Source organism: Centroberyx affinis, unplaced genomic scaffold, assembly GCF_046629955.1.
Source record: "Centroberyx affinis isolate AG114_WGS23_722 - 3 ecotype Tasmania unplaced genomic scaffold, CSIRO-AGI_Caff_v1 ptg000010l_1, whole genome shotgun sequence".
In the NCBI taxonomy this organism is placed as follows: domain Eukaryota; kingdom Metazoa; phylum Chordata; class Actinopteri; order Beryciformes; family Berycidae; genus Centroberyx; species Centroberyx affinis.
In genome coordinates, this window is record NW_027278726.1 from 23,736 (window position 1) to 40,200 (window position 16,465).

At 42.6% G+C, this 16,465-nt stretch overlaps 1 protein-coding gene across 1 annotated transcript in view; it reads right to left on the bottom strand.

Annotated features, from left to right (window-relative positions):
• The window catches only part of adamts17 (ADAM metallopeptidase with thrombospondin type 1 motif, 17), a 94,599-nt gene that overhangs the window by 14,570 nt on the left and 63,564 nt on the right, over positions 1 to 16,465 (bottom strand). Inside the window, exons 15-18 of the mRNA XM_071532727.1 lie at positions 12,538 to 12,658; positions 7,488 to 7,568; positions 5,031 to 5,188; positions 2,866 to 3,025 (exon numbers count right to left, since the gene is read on the bottom strand). Of these exons, the coding sequence (XP_071388828.1) occupies positions 2,866 to 3,025; positions 5,031 to 5,188; positions 7,488 to 7,568; positions 12,538 to 12,658 (520 nt within the window). The remainder of the gene's footprint in view (positions 1 to 2,865; positions 3,026 to 5,030; positions 5,189 to 7,487; positions 7,569 to 12,537; positions 12,659 to 16,465) is intronic.

The following is a 16,465-nucleotide window of genomic DNA, read 5'->3' on the forward strand; positions in this document are numbered from 1 at the left end:
CAACACAAACCCTGTGACTTCCTAGATGTAATGCCAGCAAATACCAGCAAAATAGCAGCAGATTTAGCTGATGCTGCGACCATGAAATACTGAAAACACTAACAGCTGACACCAAGTGGTAACTTCTCCCCCTCACCTCTGTCAAAAACTGAAATCGCTCCAAAGAAAACCATGAAAACCAAGCCGAAACAAAGCCATGAAAACCACACACCCTGCCATCAAGCCAGGTTACATGACCCAGCAAAAGATTACTGAGTATTTGAAATGATTCAGGATAACCACAGATCCCAGTCAATCCCCTCACTGGGCAGCGATCCACCTGCTGAGGTCAAGATGGAGGAACACTTTCATTCAAATTAATATCAAAGGATCAACAGTGAAAAAACAAAGGAAAAGAACAGAGGAGAGTCAAAATTATATATATATACTGTATATATAAAGTAAGATTTTTGCCCCATTGCCTCAATATATCTGCAGGGGATTAATGAGGTTGTTGATAAATACCAATGACTCAACAATTACTTACAAGCTGCAACACATTTCAGCTCCGAAGGCTAAAAAGCCTCGTTGCCAAGCCAAACGAGAAATGACAAAGCAGCATTACTATTCCAGTATTTAGCATGGTGATGACAGATTTCCTTGTCATTAGGTGTTTCTGTTAGAACTCAGCTGTAATTGGCTAGCTTACTCCTCTACATTGTGAAAATGTGACTGTTGTTTGTGTCAATTACAGGCTGCCATAACTATGGGTTCAATCAGAACAATCAGTTCTAAACCTGTAAAATATTAAGTTAATTAAAAATACTGTTGACGAAACACATAAATACTACAGTATTTTTTAATTAACTTAATATTTTACAGGTTTAGAACTGATTGTTTTGCTCTCAACTCATAATTATTTTGTTCATCATGGTTTTGGTTCTTGATTTTAACTTACAATGACTACTTTTTGGTTACAATAATTTTTTGTTTCATTTACAACTTTTTCTTTTTCAACTCAAACATATTGGCCCTGATTTGAACCCATACATAACTCAATGGGACGGGCATGGGGGGGAGGGTGGGGGTCAGCTTAAGTCAGTCACTATGATGTACTCTGAATTTCATATCATAAAGATTTATGTCAGCCTAAACAGATTAAAAATAGGTAAACTGCCCATAGGTGGATTTACCCCACACTGCACCCCTGGCAACTAATCTAAGAGCATCTGACTTCTTCTCCTGGATAAAAACAGTGTACTGCACCTTTTAAAGTGGCGTTCTCAAGTACATGTAATTTGGAACATTGCTTCAGAGTGCTGGTTACCTTTATATTACAGGTTATAATAGGAAAAGAGGAATCGCTCAGGAGCTCAGCGATGGGGTGCCTGACAATTAGGCCTGCCCTATGCTGTGTGTGTATGTGTGTGTGTAGGCCCGCATGCATCTGAACCCTGTTGCGAGTTCCACAGGGGGAAACCTCCTCTGCCTGTCTAATATGCTTGGATTAGCCACCGGTTCTCCGCTGGACTCTGTCTCTTTGTCCGACCTCCCAGCCATCCAGCCTTCCTCAGCTTCAGACATGGCTCCAGTCTGCCTAATTTACCCCCAGCCTCCTCCCCTAAAACCAGCAGTAATAGCCTTAACGTTATCTTTAGTTGGGTTAGACCGATACGGGCTTTTGAAGGCCGATACCGATACAGATCTGTCAGGATTGAAGCTGTAGACAGCGGATATTCGATGCCAAAAAATTCCAAGTATGCAGTGTTTCCCCAATAATTTCTTTCTTGCCAGGGTGGAAAAGCCTCTGAAACAGCATTTTACCCATCATGGGACACTAAAACTCTCCACTGAAAACCATACCAATGAAACTCTTTCAGGGTTTCATGCTACCACCACATCCCATCCTGCCCATACTGTATCTCCCAGGCCAAGCTCTGTTTGAAGCACTGCCTGACCTGGCAGCCACTCTCTGCTGGCCAGACGCCCCCATATCAGGGCAGCAGATGGGTGACATGCAGCGGTCAAGATTAGAGCTCCATATATCCAACCTATAAACACAGTGGACGACAGCAGCAGGGGGAGGGGAGGGGAGGGGAGGGAGGGCAGCCAGCAGATCAGGGCTGAAAGCAGCTCAATGTCGCGCTGCATGGAGACTGAGGTCAGCTGGCTAAAGCTGCCCCGGAAAGACTCGGCACTTTGTACAGAAATATGCATATAAATGTATTGTGAATACACCGCATATTTTGCCCATCATGTATATAAGCTGTAAATTCTTGCATTTTGTTTTCAAATTCTCATATTCCTTCTGATATTCTTCATATTCTTCATCGTCCTTCACATCGTTGCACTTGCACTTAGGCTACCGTAATGGCCCTAATAGACACAAATCCCAAAATTTTGAGAGTTACCGTAAAAGATGCTAATAGATGTAAATAGATCATTTTCGCTTTACCGTAATGACAGTAATACATGCAAATACATCAGTGTCACCGTAATAGGTGACTGAGCATGACTCACTAATAGGTGTGAATCTTCCCAATTGTAATTTTTTTCTGTCTCAATATGTTCCACTGTTGTTATTTTGCACACCCTCACAATGCTGTAATTAATATTTCTTCATACTTGTCACTCATGCATTTCAACTTAATATGTTCAAATTTTGTAATTGTCGGTTGCATTATGTTTAATATACCCTATTGCTATATTCTTAATTACAGTTTATTTGCTGTAGGATTTTGCTGCAACCTAATTTCCCTGCGGGGATCATTAATGTGATCTTATCTTACAAACCTGATGTAATGTGACTGTGCAACGATGAGTGAGGGTTGGCATGGGAGTCCCTGTGTGTGTGTGTGTGTGTGTGTGTGCGTGCGCGTGTGTCACCTCCTCCACACTGGACGGTGCAGTCCTGCCAGCTGCTGTGTGTCCAGATGTAGAGATGCTCTGGTTCCTTCTGCTCCTCGCTGCTCCTCTCCTGAGTTGCGTTCAGAGACACTGTGTACTCATAGTGGATGCCATAGCTCTGGTCATGGAAGAGCAGCACCTGGGAAAGGGGGGGAGAGAGAGAGAGAGAGAGAGAGAGAGAGAGAGAGAGAGAGAGAGAGAGAGATAGAGAGAGAGAGAGAGTATTAAAGAAGGGAGAACATGAGTCCAAAGTTTGCCAAGCAGTGATGTAGTGGAGGGTAAACCCACCTCGATTCAGTTTACCCACCTTCTCATTTGGGGAACAGAGTTTAAAGTAATAATGCGTCATACTGTCATATAAATGTTTGTTTTGCCGATTGATGTAACATAAAATGATAAAGTCTATTGTATGTATCTAACTCTATATATGTATATGAGAGCAAGAGAGAGGATTCATTCCCTGTAACTGTTATGCCCTCAAAGGACTATTTAAACAACTTAACATCAACTTTCATGCCATCTGACCTTCTCTCATGTAGCTTATACAGAACGTGAGAGACTAATGCATCCAGTCTGTTTTTTAACTGCCTGTATAATTGAGAGTGGTATTCAGAAAGGTAATTGCTACTAAGGACGAGCCATTCATTTGTTCTTATACAACGCATCCCATTAGTGCAGCGCCTGCAGCCTTCTCATTAAGCACAGGGAGTAAGAACAGTATTCCACAAGGATATAAAAAACATAGTGAAGACTGCGCTGTTTGTTACTACTGAACATCCCTAAAATGAGATTCATTACCTTTAATTACAGTCCAGCTCACTGCCTTAGAACTATGCCCAATAGTGTAATCAACTGTTCATCCACGTCTCCAGCTCCGCACGGGGCGCGCCTGGTTGTTCTTTTGTGTGTATGCATGTGGCGTATAAATTTTGCGTGATTTGTCTTTGTACTGTCCGAAAAAAGCAATTTTCTTTTTGTGAGCTTTGCTGTTCTCACAATATATTTTTGAATAGGTAACATTAATAGACCAAATCCATACAATGGCTGGAATTGGCCATTAATGGGGTCCAAGCCTATGACAAATATTGAAATGTGCTGTAAAATTTGGTTGCAATTAAGGCAACTTTGTAAGAGGAATTTAAAAAAAATAGTTAGGTCTGGTCAAGGGTTTGTCTGACATGCGGTCTGTGATGCTTTGGGGTCCATCCCAAATAGGATCTAGTATTTAGGAATTATGCCTCACTTCCCATTTGCGTGTGTTTACAATTAACTTCATTTGTGCACCATGGCCAAAAACTCTGGGTAACAGTCTGGGATGTCAATATAAACTGTGTACAAAATTCAGTTGAGATTGGATCAAGTTTGCATGAGAAATAGCGACATATGCAATGGATTTGTGCCTGGCCATTGAATCTGAGGAAAAAAAAAACATTTTGGATTCTAGGCCTTACGGTTTAAGAGTTATTGGCCAAAATATAAAGTTGCATGTTATAGTGCCATAATCTGGATGACTGGGTCCATTTTTGTTGCTTCTGTAGTGAACAAGATGTGAAGTTGAAGTTGAAGTTGAAATTATTATATTCTTGCTCACAGTTAACAACTGAATAAAAGCATAATTTACATAAGAGTGAGGGCCTCTATAAAAGTATGCAGACAAATAAATACATAAAAACATCCTTCTTACCATTTACCAAATTTGATTGCTCCAACATGAAGCATTTAGGAACTATGCCTCCTTTCCTGTTTGTGCATCTTCATCATGGAGGTCAGTATGATTGGCCAAAACATAAAGTTGTTTGTTAGAGCGCCACCATCTGGCCAATTGGTGGTTTTGGACAGAAAACGGGCTTGAACCCCTAATAAAAAAACATATTTATTCATACTTGTCTGGAATCTGATCAAAATGCCCCTTATAATCAATTCAGGTAAAGGGCTTCCCATAGACAACCAGTGTATCGGCAAGCTGCTATATCGTTCTATCCCTCATACACACACACACACACACACACTCACACACTCACACATGCACAAATAGAGACACGCACAAGCATAAAGACCGGCGATAAGAGGTTTAGGTCCTGCCATTAAAGCCGGGTCATGCTGTGACATAACGCAGTGCATAACGGAGTGACTGATGTCTTTACCATCAGGTGCAGGGGCGTCTTGGTGGGTCCCTTGGCGGACATTTTCTCCCACAATCCCCTCCTCACGTAGCGCACCGTGGTACCGGCCAGCTGAAACTCTCCTGGAAGCTCGATCTTCCAGTCGCTGTTGATGGACCTCTTGGAGGAGTCTTTCAGGGCTGTAAGGTGGAAAGAGGGAGAGCTGCTAGACTCCCTGTGTGCGGATCAGACTGTGTGTGTGTGTGTGTGTACTTACCTGATATATGTTTTTGAAGGCCAATACAATACCCATATTTTTAGTAGTATTCTATATAATACAAGTATTCAGTGTTTCCCTCATAACTGTATTCTTGTCAGGGTGGAAACACATCTGATTTTTAATAAAAGGTGCTATACTGCTATACTGGTCTAATCCTAGTATGTACAAATCAACCACAAGGGCAGAGACTCAAGAAGTCATATAATATCTTATATTCTCCCTGTGACCTTCTCAATGATGCAGCTACAGTATAAGCCATGTTATCATCAATGTCGTTTTGAAAAGTGAAAGGAAGGCAGTTAAATAGTGGGCTGGTTTCAAAAGCACCTTATAAAGGCTAAGTGATTCAGGAGAACTACACTAATCCCTGGACAAAGTGACTTTTTTCAAGGACAAACAGACGAATGGAAATAAAAGAGGCTGGTGGGGTCAGTGCAGTTTACTTCTTCAGCTGCTCCCTCCCTCAACCACAAAAAACAGCCCTGGTCAGGCTGTTAAAAGAGCCCTTGAAGTGGATTGTGGGTTTTCTGAAGCCCAGCCAACTGACTACCTCACCACATGTCCAGAGTTAGCCCACTTCTCTCTGTGAGGCTGTGTGTAGCTGGGCTTTATGCCAAAGAGGAACTATAGATTATAGACCTGGGCCGGGCTAATCCACCAGAGCCTGTCTTGCCTGCTTAGAAACTACAGGAGAGAGCAGTGTGTGTGTGTGTGTGTGTGTGTGCGCCTGTGTGGAAGGAGGTGACTATGAGCGAATGAACATTGAGATGTCAGACATTATATAAGATGCAAACATGCTCAAGCCAATGGCAGGTTAATGTTATTTTAATGAGCCTGTTGGAGTGACTTGGCTTCTCCATAGACTTGCTCCAGCTACAAGTATGATGAATATTCTCTCTCTCTGGGTTTGTTTGTTTCAGTGTGCTGTAATGGTAATCAACTGCTTGTATAATACAGAGGGTTTTCAGGTGTGTAACACGTCTTCTGGCGGCCATATTGGAGGTCCTCTGCTCTGTGGCTGTGAACAGCTGATGGTGTTTCTAAACATAAGACTATACTAGTCTCTACTGTAACACAATTGATCGATTTTGTGTTTAGATGACAGCTTGTTAGTTAGCTAACCATCACTGTCTTGTTGTACACATATCTGGTTTGTGCACTAGCTACCGGTTGGTGGTTAGTAGTTGGATGCTATCATTAAGGTTTGTTCAGGTTAAAGCTGAAATCCATGATTTCAGAGAAGGTGTAGCAGCCAGTATCGCTCTACAGCACAATAATAGGGCGTAAAATGAATACCACACTAATATGCCTTATTAACACAGACAGATGGTAAGTTTTAGCTCCTTGCAAACATACAGTAATCCTTTCTGTCTTTCCCCACATAGTACCAGGTCAACGTGGATTATATCCTCTGTTCTGTCTAATACAAGAAAACAACATTACACCATGCCTGACACTGTACAAGGAAGTATTGTTCAAGGGTTTCTTTGAAGCGCTGATGTTTCTCTCTCTCTATGGGAGTATCTGGCCTTTTGGATTGATCTGCTCCCCTCCCTATATTTCTTTCTGGCTGCCTACAGAACATCCATGTCCTCCTGTTGTTCCATCAGAGACAGAATGGGGAGCTGAACCCAACCAAGGCGCCATGTTAACCCAATCAGTCTGGGTTACATATGGACCTGTATCTACAGAGGCCCTAGTGACTTGACAACTGCTGTTAGACAACTGAAAATATTAGCTTGCATGCTAAGTCAACATAGGGCAATTGGAATTCACAGGGCAATATGTAATTCTAAAGATCATTACCAATATTTTTTGATTGAACTGTAACAGTGCTAGGTCCCTCAGGTCCTCTAATCATCAATCATCTTGTCACATACTGGGTGACCAATGGGCCAAACTCCCAAAAAGTTGGAGTAGTCCTTTAAGACTGATGGGTGGTAGAGCTTTTGTCAGTGCTGCACTGATTTGTCAAGATACAAAGAAAAAAGGTATTCCATTTGTACTGTAGTAGTAGGAGTGTATAGGAGCATTAATCCCTTAGTAGTAGTGTAGAAGTACTGTAGCACTTTAGTAGTAGCTGTCAATCTATTGATATGCTTTGTCAAATACAAAGAAACATGATATTCTGTTTGCAATCGTGTCTGGAAGGTAGCGGCGGTCATTCTGAGTGCATTGTGTGAAGGAGTGAGTGATTTCCCAATTAGATGCATTATTACCCAGAAAGCTGTGGGAAGGTTTGTCCTCCACAACTTTGATTCTCCTGGCGCCTGCAGGGATGACTGCCGCCTCGATGTAGCCTGGGATAAAGATAGAAACACGAGGTAAAAAAAAAAAACACAGCCTCAGAAACACACAGAGGTTATTGAGGCTGGGATGGGCTGGCGACTGCTGTGTCTGTGTCAGAGATGCTCTCCAACCCCCGCAAAGAAAACTCATCTCAGTCTCTGGTGTGATTGATCTCATGTTCGTATTTTATGTCATTATGTCATTTACGTCATCAACATTTTCACTTAGTTCTTACGATATTTCACATCTTTGGTGTATCTTTATATCAGAACTATTTTCCATTTGTTTTTTCATGCTCTCGTGCTTAAAATGGCAGTTGTGTTATGTATAAATCCCAACCCGTGTTGCAATATTCTTATTCATATTCTGTTTTTCTTTGCTGTATAACTATGTGCTGCTACAACGGCCCGATTTCCCAACGGGGATCATTAAAGTTTCATCTCATGTGTCACACAGTGCTTCCCATAACACCTGGCTACAGAACCTCACCGTTAGAAAGGTACAATATCATTAGAGGCATCACAGAGCAATGTTTATATTTCCAGGAATAAGGGGAGTGAAGTATATTCTGCCAGTACGCTGTCCAATAACCATGTCCCCAGTGTAATTAGAAGAGGGATTTCATTCTGAAAATCTGCACAGTATTTCACACACTGTTACCTCTTGGTGATTGCTTAGTATTTTCAAAGTAAAGATATTTACTGAAATATCTCTTCCTAAGCAAACATCTTAAGACAGTCAATAACTTTCACAATAAGTTTTACCTTCATCCTAGCGATCATTTGGCAAGAGAACTTTTTGGAATAAAACTTTTCGCTTCCTAATTCTGTCCTCTTTGTGGCTTGATTTTCTGTTGCTTCTTCTCATTTATCCTTCACTTTGAGAGCTGAGAAAATTGAAGTCGAGTAGGCAGACACAACCAGCCACCAGCCCTTCCCCACAACCCCTCTCACGCACACACACACACACACACCTACGCAAACACCTATTAGACTTGTGTTTGTGCATTAATGAGAATACAAAGCAGCTCACTGATTCCATACTCTACTGTTGAGCGTTGTAGCCAAACTCCTGTCTTGAGGATTAAAAGAAAAGGGCATAAATAAACACAAAGCCTGAAATCCCTACAGAAAGGCATGGAAGACTCACAGAAAGGCCCCCGTGCAATTTGAAATGGGAAAGACTGACAATAACGTCTGTCGGGAGAGGGATTATTTGAATTTGACCTCTTGGTAATACGACCGTTGAGCTTGGAGTGTTAAAACTCCCAAATACATTCACTTATTGCTATGTGCTCTAAAAAATGAAAAAATAACATTTGTGCAGCATCAAAGAGCCAGCAACAACAACAAAAAAGTGTGTTAGCGAGTCTCAAATGCACCATTCAGCTTCATATTTCTGATTTCCGTGCATACAACGGACTGATATGGGAGTTGGATTAATGCTCTGGCAAAGCAAAGATGAATGGAGTGAGCTGCTTTGTTTCTTCTGTACCCAACACACAAACACACCCAACACCATCTCATACTTACCGAGGCGTCTTTGCAGCTGGAATAGCTACCGCCGCTCCACAGAACCCTCCAACCACACAGCACACAGCTACACACTATGAGGATCAAGTTGCCTACTGACAGCGATGCACAACCGGTTTTGTTCGACATCAAAACTGACAGCACAGTCTCACAAAGTTGCGTGAAGGGAGCACAAACTCTGAAATGCAGATGCACGAATGATGTGAAGATTTACGCTCCTCCACCACGAAAGGATTCTGTGACAATTGCACAAATTGGACATTGGATTTGGGGGGTTTAGGAGTTGCTCTCAGTCCGGTGACATCAAAGTACTGGTGACACAGTTGGGAAGTGGGAAATGTGGTGCAAAACATCAAACCGATTACCAAAGATGTCAAAAAAACAGAAGAAAAATCTGGCGGATTATCACTTTAAGGGTAGGCAACTAAAACTTGGCTTAAGTTAGGGTTGAGGTTAGGCAATTAAACAGTATGGTTAAGGTTAGGGTAAGGCTTTAGTCATGGTTAAATAAGAGAAACTTTTGCTGAAAATGAAAACTTGTCTCATCGTATAAAATGTCCTTGCATGAGACTTCCATACCTTTACTTTCAATGTCAATCTACTGCCTGTTTCTCCTCCGCAAAATCCTTTCTTGGTGGAAAAAATGGATTCCTCCCACTTTTCATACACGGAAATCACGTCATTTGCATTTCAAGAGGGTGCGCTCCTGTCACGAAATTTTGCGAGACCAGACCGAAGCCGATCCTGCATTGAACTTGACCCCGAGAGCATGGGCAACTTGCATCCGCAGCTAAAAAAACACACCGCTCCTTCCCTGAAAGCCACCCTTTACCAGCACTAACCCTCCACCACCCGGTCCATCCACCCCTATGGTTAGACACACGGTGCCGTGGGCTCGCCTGGGTTTACGAGCAGCGTTTGCCCATTTGACATTTTCAATAGCAAATGCCAAATGGAAAGAATAGTATGACATTTTGTACAGTAAATGTCAACATTTCTAGCTGGCACCGAAACCAAATCTCCATACCAGGTGGGGATTCGGGAGTGCGAAGCCAGCTGGCCGCAGAGCCGCAATTTCGCATTTCATGGCAGAGGACTGTTTCCTCCCCCTCCCCCTCCTGCCTCCACTCCTTCACTTGACAAGGACGGCAGGGACGAGGAAACGGCTTAGAAGAAAGGAATGCGTCCCTGGCGCACCTCGCCGCTGGGTTATGGGGTAACGGGGTCAAAGAGCTGGTTATGTAACTGTTACCGCACTCTTTTTAATGATTCAGACTACATCCCCCAGGAGAGCCCACAGACAACTGCTTCACTCATCTACCTACGGTAAAACACTCCAGGCGGCGCGGGAAGCACGCACACACACACACACACACACACACACACACACACACACACACACACACACACACACACTGTGCATGCATCTTACATGAGAAACACTTGGGGACAGCTCTGGGTTTAGCCATCACACAGGTAGAAACCTTCTTACACTGCCTAGTGGTGACTGGAGGACAGAGAAGGAAGTGGGAGGGAGGTCACATGTCCTGCGGACCGCACCTTGTTTGTGCGATCACACAGATAAACACACACACACACACACACACACACACACACACAGATATGCACATACACTAGCCCCCATTCTCCTTATTGTCCACTCTTCGGACCCTCATGCTCGTGTTGTAATGTAGACACTGGTGAGTCACATTAGAGATGCTGAATATAGAATGGCTGATGTATTGATCGGTTTATCATTATAAATGTCCTCTCTCACTTTGGTTAATGCAACGTGAGCAAAAGAGCTACCGTGTCAGAGATGAGAGTCACTAGCTTTAAAGGTCCAGTGCAATGAGATTTTCATTTCCCAATTTCATGGTGTTGTTTAAATTAACAATCAGCAACATTTTCACATAAATAAATGTCTGTTTTGCACTCTCTATGAAAAACACAATAGTGATTCAACCCTGTATTCAGTTCATGAAAGCTTTTACATTTGCTGTTCTAAACACCCGGTTCTAAAAATCCTCTTGAAAAAGGCAATGATGCAGTTTAAAACAACACTCCTTTTTTGATGTCCAGTCTACTTCCTGGTGTAAATGATGTCAAATATACAAAGATTTAATTGAATGAACTGATTACTCAGCAGTATAAAGCAAGGGCCACTAAAGCAGTTACAACAAATTGGATGAATCATCAAAACAACAACAAAAAAATTACACCCCTCACGTTACAAATCCATAGCAAACTTTCCCTGACTGAAGTCAAATCATTGCACTGGATCTTTAAAGAAACTTCTCAGGTGATCGATACCAGCACATTCTTTATTCCAGGTAAAGCAACAAATTATGGTGCATGCGCATGCACATGTGTGTGCGTGTGTGTGCGCGTGTGTGTGCGCGTGTGTGTGTGTATGTGTGTGTGTGTGGGTGCGTGTGTGACGACACCACAGCCACACTGCTGCTTTTGAGAAATGTTAGCTGAGAAATGTTTACACCCGCACAAAATCCTTCCTGCCAGGCTTCTGATAGAACATCTACCATTTCCTTGTTGATAAATGTCAGAACAATTAGTGAGCAGACTTCTATGTCCTCAACTCAGAATGTTAATAATATATAATAACTGCAAACCAGGCACAACTCGTTCTGATTTCAGTGATGGAATGATCAAAGCAGTCCCAGGACCCATATGGGAAGACTTTTGTTGTGGACTTAGTATTGAATTGCAGTACGTGTAGAGACAGTAGTGGTGAGAGTGAAAACTATGATTAGAAAAGTCATTCTTATACACTGGGGATGCCCTGAATGACCCCCTTCAACGACCCCTGGAACCCCTTCAAGGACCCTTGGGTGTCTCCTGAGCCCACTTTGAGAACCAGTGCATTAGTTTTACAGGAGTAAAGACCATTCCTTCGCTATGAGCTTCTTTCACCTGGCAAAACCTCCAGGTTGGTACAGATAAAGGTTAAGACTTGTAGATGTCGGTGTTGGGGGCCAATATCTTGTGCTAATATTCAATATCATTAAATGACCATTTTCATGCCCAAAAAATCTAGAAAAATTACAAGTATTCAGTGTTTCCCTCAGAATTGAAGTCTTGTCAGGGTGGAAAAGCCTCAGAAACAGCATTGAGACCATCCATTCAAACCCAGGATGACAATAACAAAACATACTCATCCGTATTTTAGTGGAATCAGATCAAAATGTCTCATTAGAATCAGTTCAGGTTAAGATCTTCCCATAGACAACCAGTGTAGCATTGATCAATTCTACAATAAATATGAAATCAATCAAACCACATCATATCAATCATATCAGAAGTGGATGACACTGTCGATATCCAATTTTTAATAAAAGGCCACTATCGGCCCCCAAGTATCGGCAAACAAATATGTCAGTCTAACTCTACACACACACACACACACACACACACACACACACACACTCACCCATGCCCTTGGTGTGGTTGAAGTCTCCCTTCACTATCTTGCAGGAGCGTCCGTCTCCGTTACAAACGCCACAGCGGTCTTCCTTGGCCGACGAGCCGATGATGCCGTCGCAGCCGATTTTCTGCCCGCGGAGAAAAAAACACAAAACAATAAAAAAACAAGAGCAAACCAGCAGGGGGATGAGTTGCCTTCGTAGTAGATGATGAGGAGAAACACATTTTTCTTTTTCTGGCAAACGCTGAGTGAGTAAACTCTGGTAGATAAAGAGAGGACAGATTTATGTTTTGGTTTTTTTTCTGCATGAATTTCATTTGCATGTCCAGTGCAGACAGCGTGTGTGTGTGTGTGTGTGTGCATGTGTGTGTTTCTGAGTGTGTCTGTGTATCTCTGTGTGTATGTCTGTATGGGTCTATGTGCATTTCTGTACAGTACAGATAGTGTGTGTGTTTGTCTGAGTTTGTGTGTATGTGTGTGTGTCTATATATTTGTCTGTCTCTACCTATTTCTGTGTGTGTGTGTGTGTGTGTGTGCGCATCTGTGTATGTGTCTATGTATGTCTATGTGTCTCTATGTGTCTGTATCTTGTCTGAGTGTGTGTGTGTGTGTGTGTGTGTTTCTGAGTGTGTCTGTGTATCTCTGTGTGTATGTCTGTATGGGTCTATGTGCATTTCTGTACAGTACAGATAGTGTGTGTGTATGTGTGTGTGTCTGTGTCTGAGTGTGTGTCTATACATTTGTCTGAATGTACCTCTTTCTGTGTGTGTGTGTGTGTGTGTGTGTGTGTGTGTGTGTGCATCTGTGTATGTGTCTATGTATGTCTATGTGCCTCTATGTGTCTGTATCTTGAGTGAGTGAGTGAGTGAGTGAGTGAGTGTTCTCTTGGTGCTGAGCCTCCCTCTGATCAAGCAGGATGATCTAATGAGACAAGATCATTTACACAACCTTGAGTACTGGAGCCAAACCTCCCTGGAAAAAGCCTGGCGTTTTGGATTATCAGACAGGTGTTGGTGAGCGAGTGAACGGGTGAGCGAGTGAACGGGTGAGCGAGTGAGTGACGCTTCCAGGCGGTTACGGCAGAAACACCGACCCTGGTCTTCTAGTTTCCATCAGGACAAACCGCTCGCTGTGTTTAGAGAGGCTCTTAATCCCTTCCAGAAATGACGGCTGGGTTGAATCAGCTGGCCTCCGACAAACAACTCCCATTACTGTACTGGGAACCATTAACACGCTCCCACCTCGCTCACACACTGACAGATGCAGCCAAATGTGTGTATGGACGCAGGTGCACGGGCCCGCACACATACACACACACACACACGTAGAAACACAGAGATATGAACACAGTGACATACAGTAACATATAGTTGTTTTTTTTACATCAAATTTGTAGGCTAATAAAAATAAAAAATATTATCATTTTTAGCCTAGACATTTGATCTTACTATTCAAGTATTGGAGGAAACAATGGCCATTTGGTGTAATTTGTTCATTCCTGCCATTTGCAGGAAAATGGGCTGATTGTGGAAAAGGGAACCCAGTTGAAATAAAATGTCAAATTTTTCACTACAATTATGATTATTTTTGTTTTTTTACTATCCTACCATTAGTAGATTATGGGTTCATAAGTTTAAAAATTTGCACAATTGTGATCTAAGCAACACATGGTGCTGCAGTCGAATGGGAGGAGGGGGGTGGGGCGATATTCGAAACCGCGGAAAATATCACAAATTTTTGCGAGTATTGCGATATTTTCCGCTGTATCGAATATCAAAAAGTACAGATATAGACACACTAATACACAGAAACACATGCACAGTGAGTATAAAAGCTATATACAACCCCTTGAATTTTTGCATATTTTCTTACGCTGCAAAATTTGTTCAAGATGAGTTTGGGATTTTTGGTCTAAAATCTACAAAGCGTACTTTCTTTTCTTGTCCCTTCAACACACCTTAATGGGATTTTAGGCTGTGTCACTTTGTACTTTCATACACAGCGGTGGATGGATGATAGTACACACACAGAGAAGTAGTCGCTGAGCTGTATTAGAAGATAACAAAGGATTTTGTGTGTGTGTGTGTGTGTGTGTGTGTGTGTGTGTGTGTCCTTGCACATAGTATTCGTAGTCTGAATCAGCAACAAGCCCGTGGCCCAGATTCTTGTGTCTAAGGAGTAACGGGGAGTTTTACTGAATCAGGAATTCCAGACTTTAAGCCACACACACACACACACACACACACACACACACACACACACACACACACACAGACACACACAGAGGCATGCACAGTGAGGAGTTGTGCTGATTCAGAGGGCCATATGGGTCTATGGGGCCCCTCCGCAGCTCAGTCAGTCCACCAGCAGACTTCCAGGGTCCTCCTCTGACCAGACGGAGTGTATTTTCATAGCTTCACTGAATATATTCTTCCCTCTTTTTTTCCTGTCTGCTTCCTCTCTTCCCTCTCTCTCCCTCTCTCTCCCTCTCCTTGCCAGTGTTTTCATAGCATGCCAGAGTCTCGCACGCCCGGCTTAGAAAAACATTCACGCCTCCTCCTCCCTCTGTAACCTCGATATCTCCCTCCTTCTCTTTCTCTGCGACCCGCAGCCTCCATCCTCCGCCCTCCTCCACTCTTTCTCCTCAGGTGAAAGAGAGAGGTCGGCTTTCAGGTTCAACTGTTTTGGCAGAACCGGAGAGATGTGTGATGTGGACACGTAAGACTGACAGACAAATTGAAAGACAGGCAGTGAGAAGCAGATGGACAGGAAGGCAGAAATACAGAGGATAGACCAACACACAGACCAGCAGACTGAACAAACCGGAGGTGTGGAACCTAAACGTAACCCTAAATCTATCTCATCAGCCTTAATTCGTCTTATTTGCCCAAATGAAGTTCTGGTTTCGGGTATGGACGCTGGCAGAATATCTTCTCCACCCACAAGTGACAAATCAAAACTTACCATGTGTTCACAGTGCGAGCAACACAATCAACAAGTCATTGGAAGTCAATTTATTTCCTACAGAGATGAGTGACCAGGGAAACTAGACCAATGTGTGGATGGTCAACAAACTTGTTGGCTGAGAGAAGTTGGTCACGGCTGAAATTTCCAGTCAGATTTCTGTGCTTCCTTGTTTCCCTGCTGATGTGATTTAATTTCATGAACAATAGTTCTGCCTGGCAAGTGCAAAATGAATGAGAAGAAGCCATTCAAAGCTTCCCAGTTCTCTACAACTTAATGTAAATAAATGTAGCAAAAATGATGCTTGGAGAGCAGTTGCATCCATCATTGGGGTTGATGGTAAGCTTTTAAGTAAGCTTATTGATTTTTTTCAGTTCATTTTCAATTAACGCGACCTAATTAGTACTATTATCTAGCTATCTTAACTCATCAAAACAATGCTATGTTCTGAAAGGCAATACCAAGCCGGTGAAAATGGTTTTTTTTTTCAAAACTTTGTAGCTGCAGATCACTACATAGATGCAATCAGAGCCTCCCACAACACCCACAATCAGTCAGAATACAGAGACCCATCAATCAAGTTGCTCACAATGAATGTGAACACCCAGTTAAGAGTGAAATCCAGACTGCATCCAAGCTCCATCCAGAGAAAACTGCACTGACCAAACTCTTTTGCCTCCCACATCCCTTTGGTATCCTTTGGTAGAAGCAAATGGTTGGTAAACATGAGCGTGCTGTGTGGAGTTTACTGACGTCACACTGCATGATTTCTAGGTATTGAAGACCTCCCAATTCAAACAGTTACTCGCTACCATTTGGGGCTGCTAGTATGGAAAACGGCCTAGTGCAGTTTAAACCCTAACCCTTACCTCAAACTAATCTTAGTTCAAATCCAAGTCTTGAACCTAAACTAACCTAACCATTAACCTAAATCTGATCCTAATTCTAATCTTAATCCTAAACCCAAATC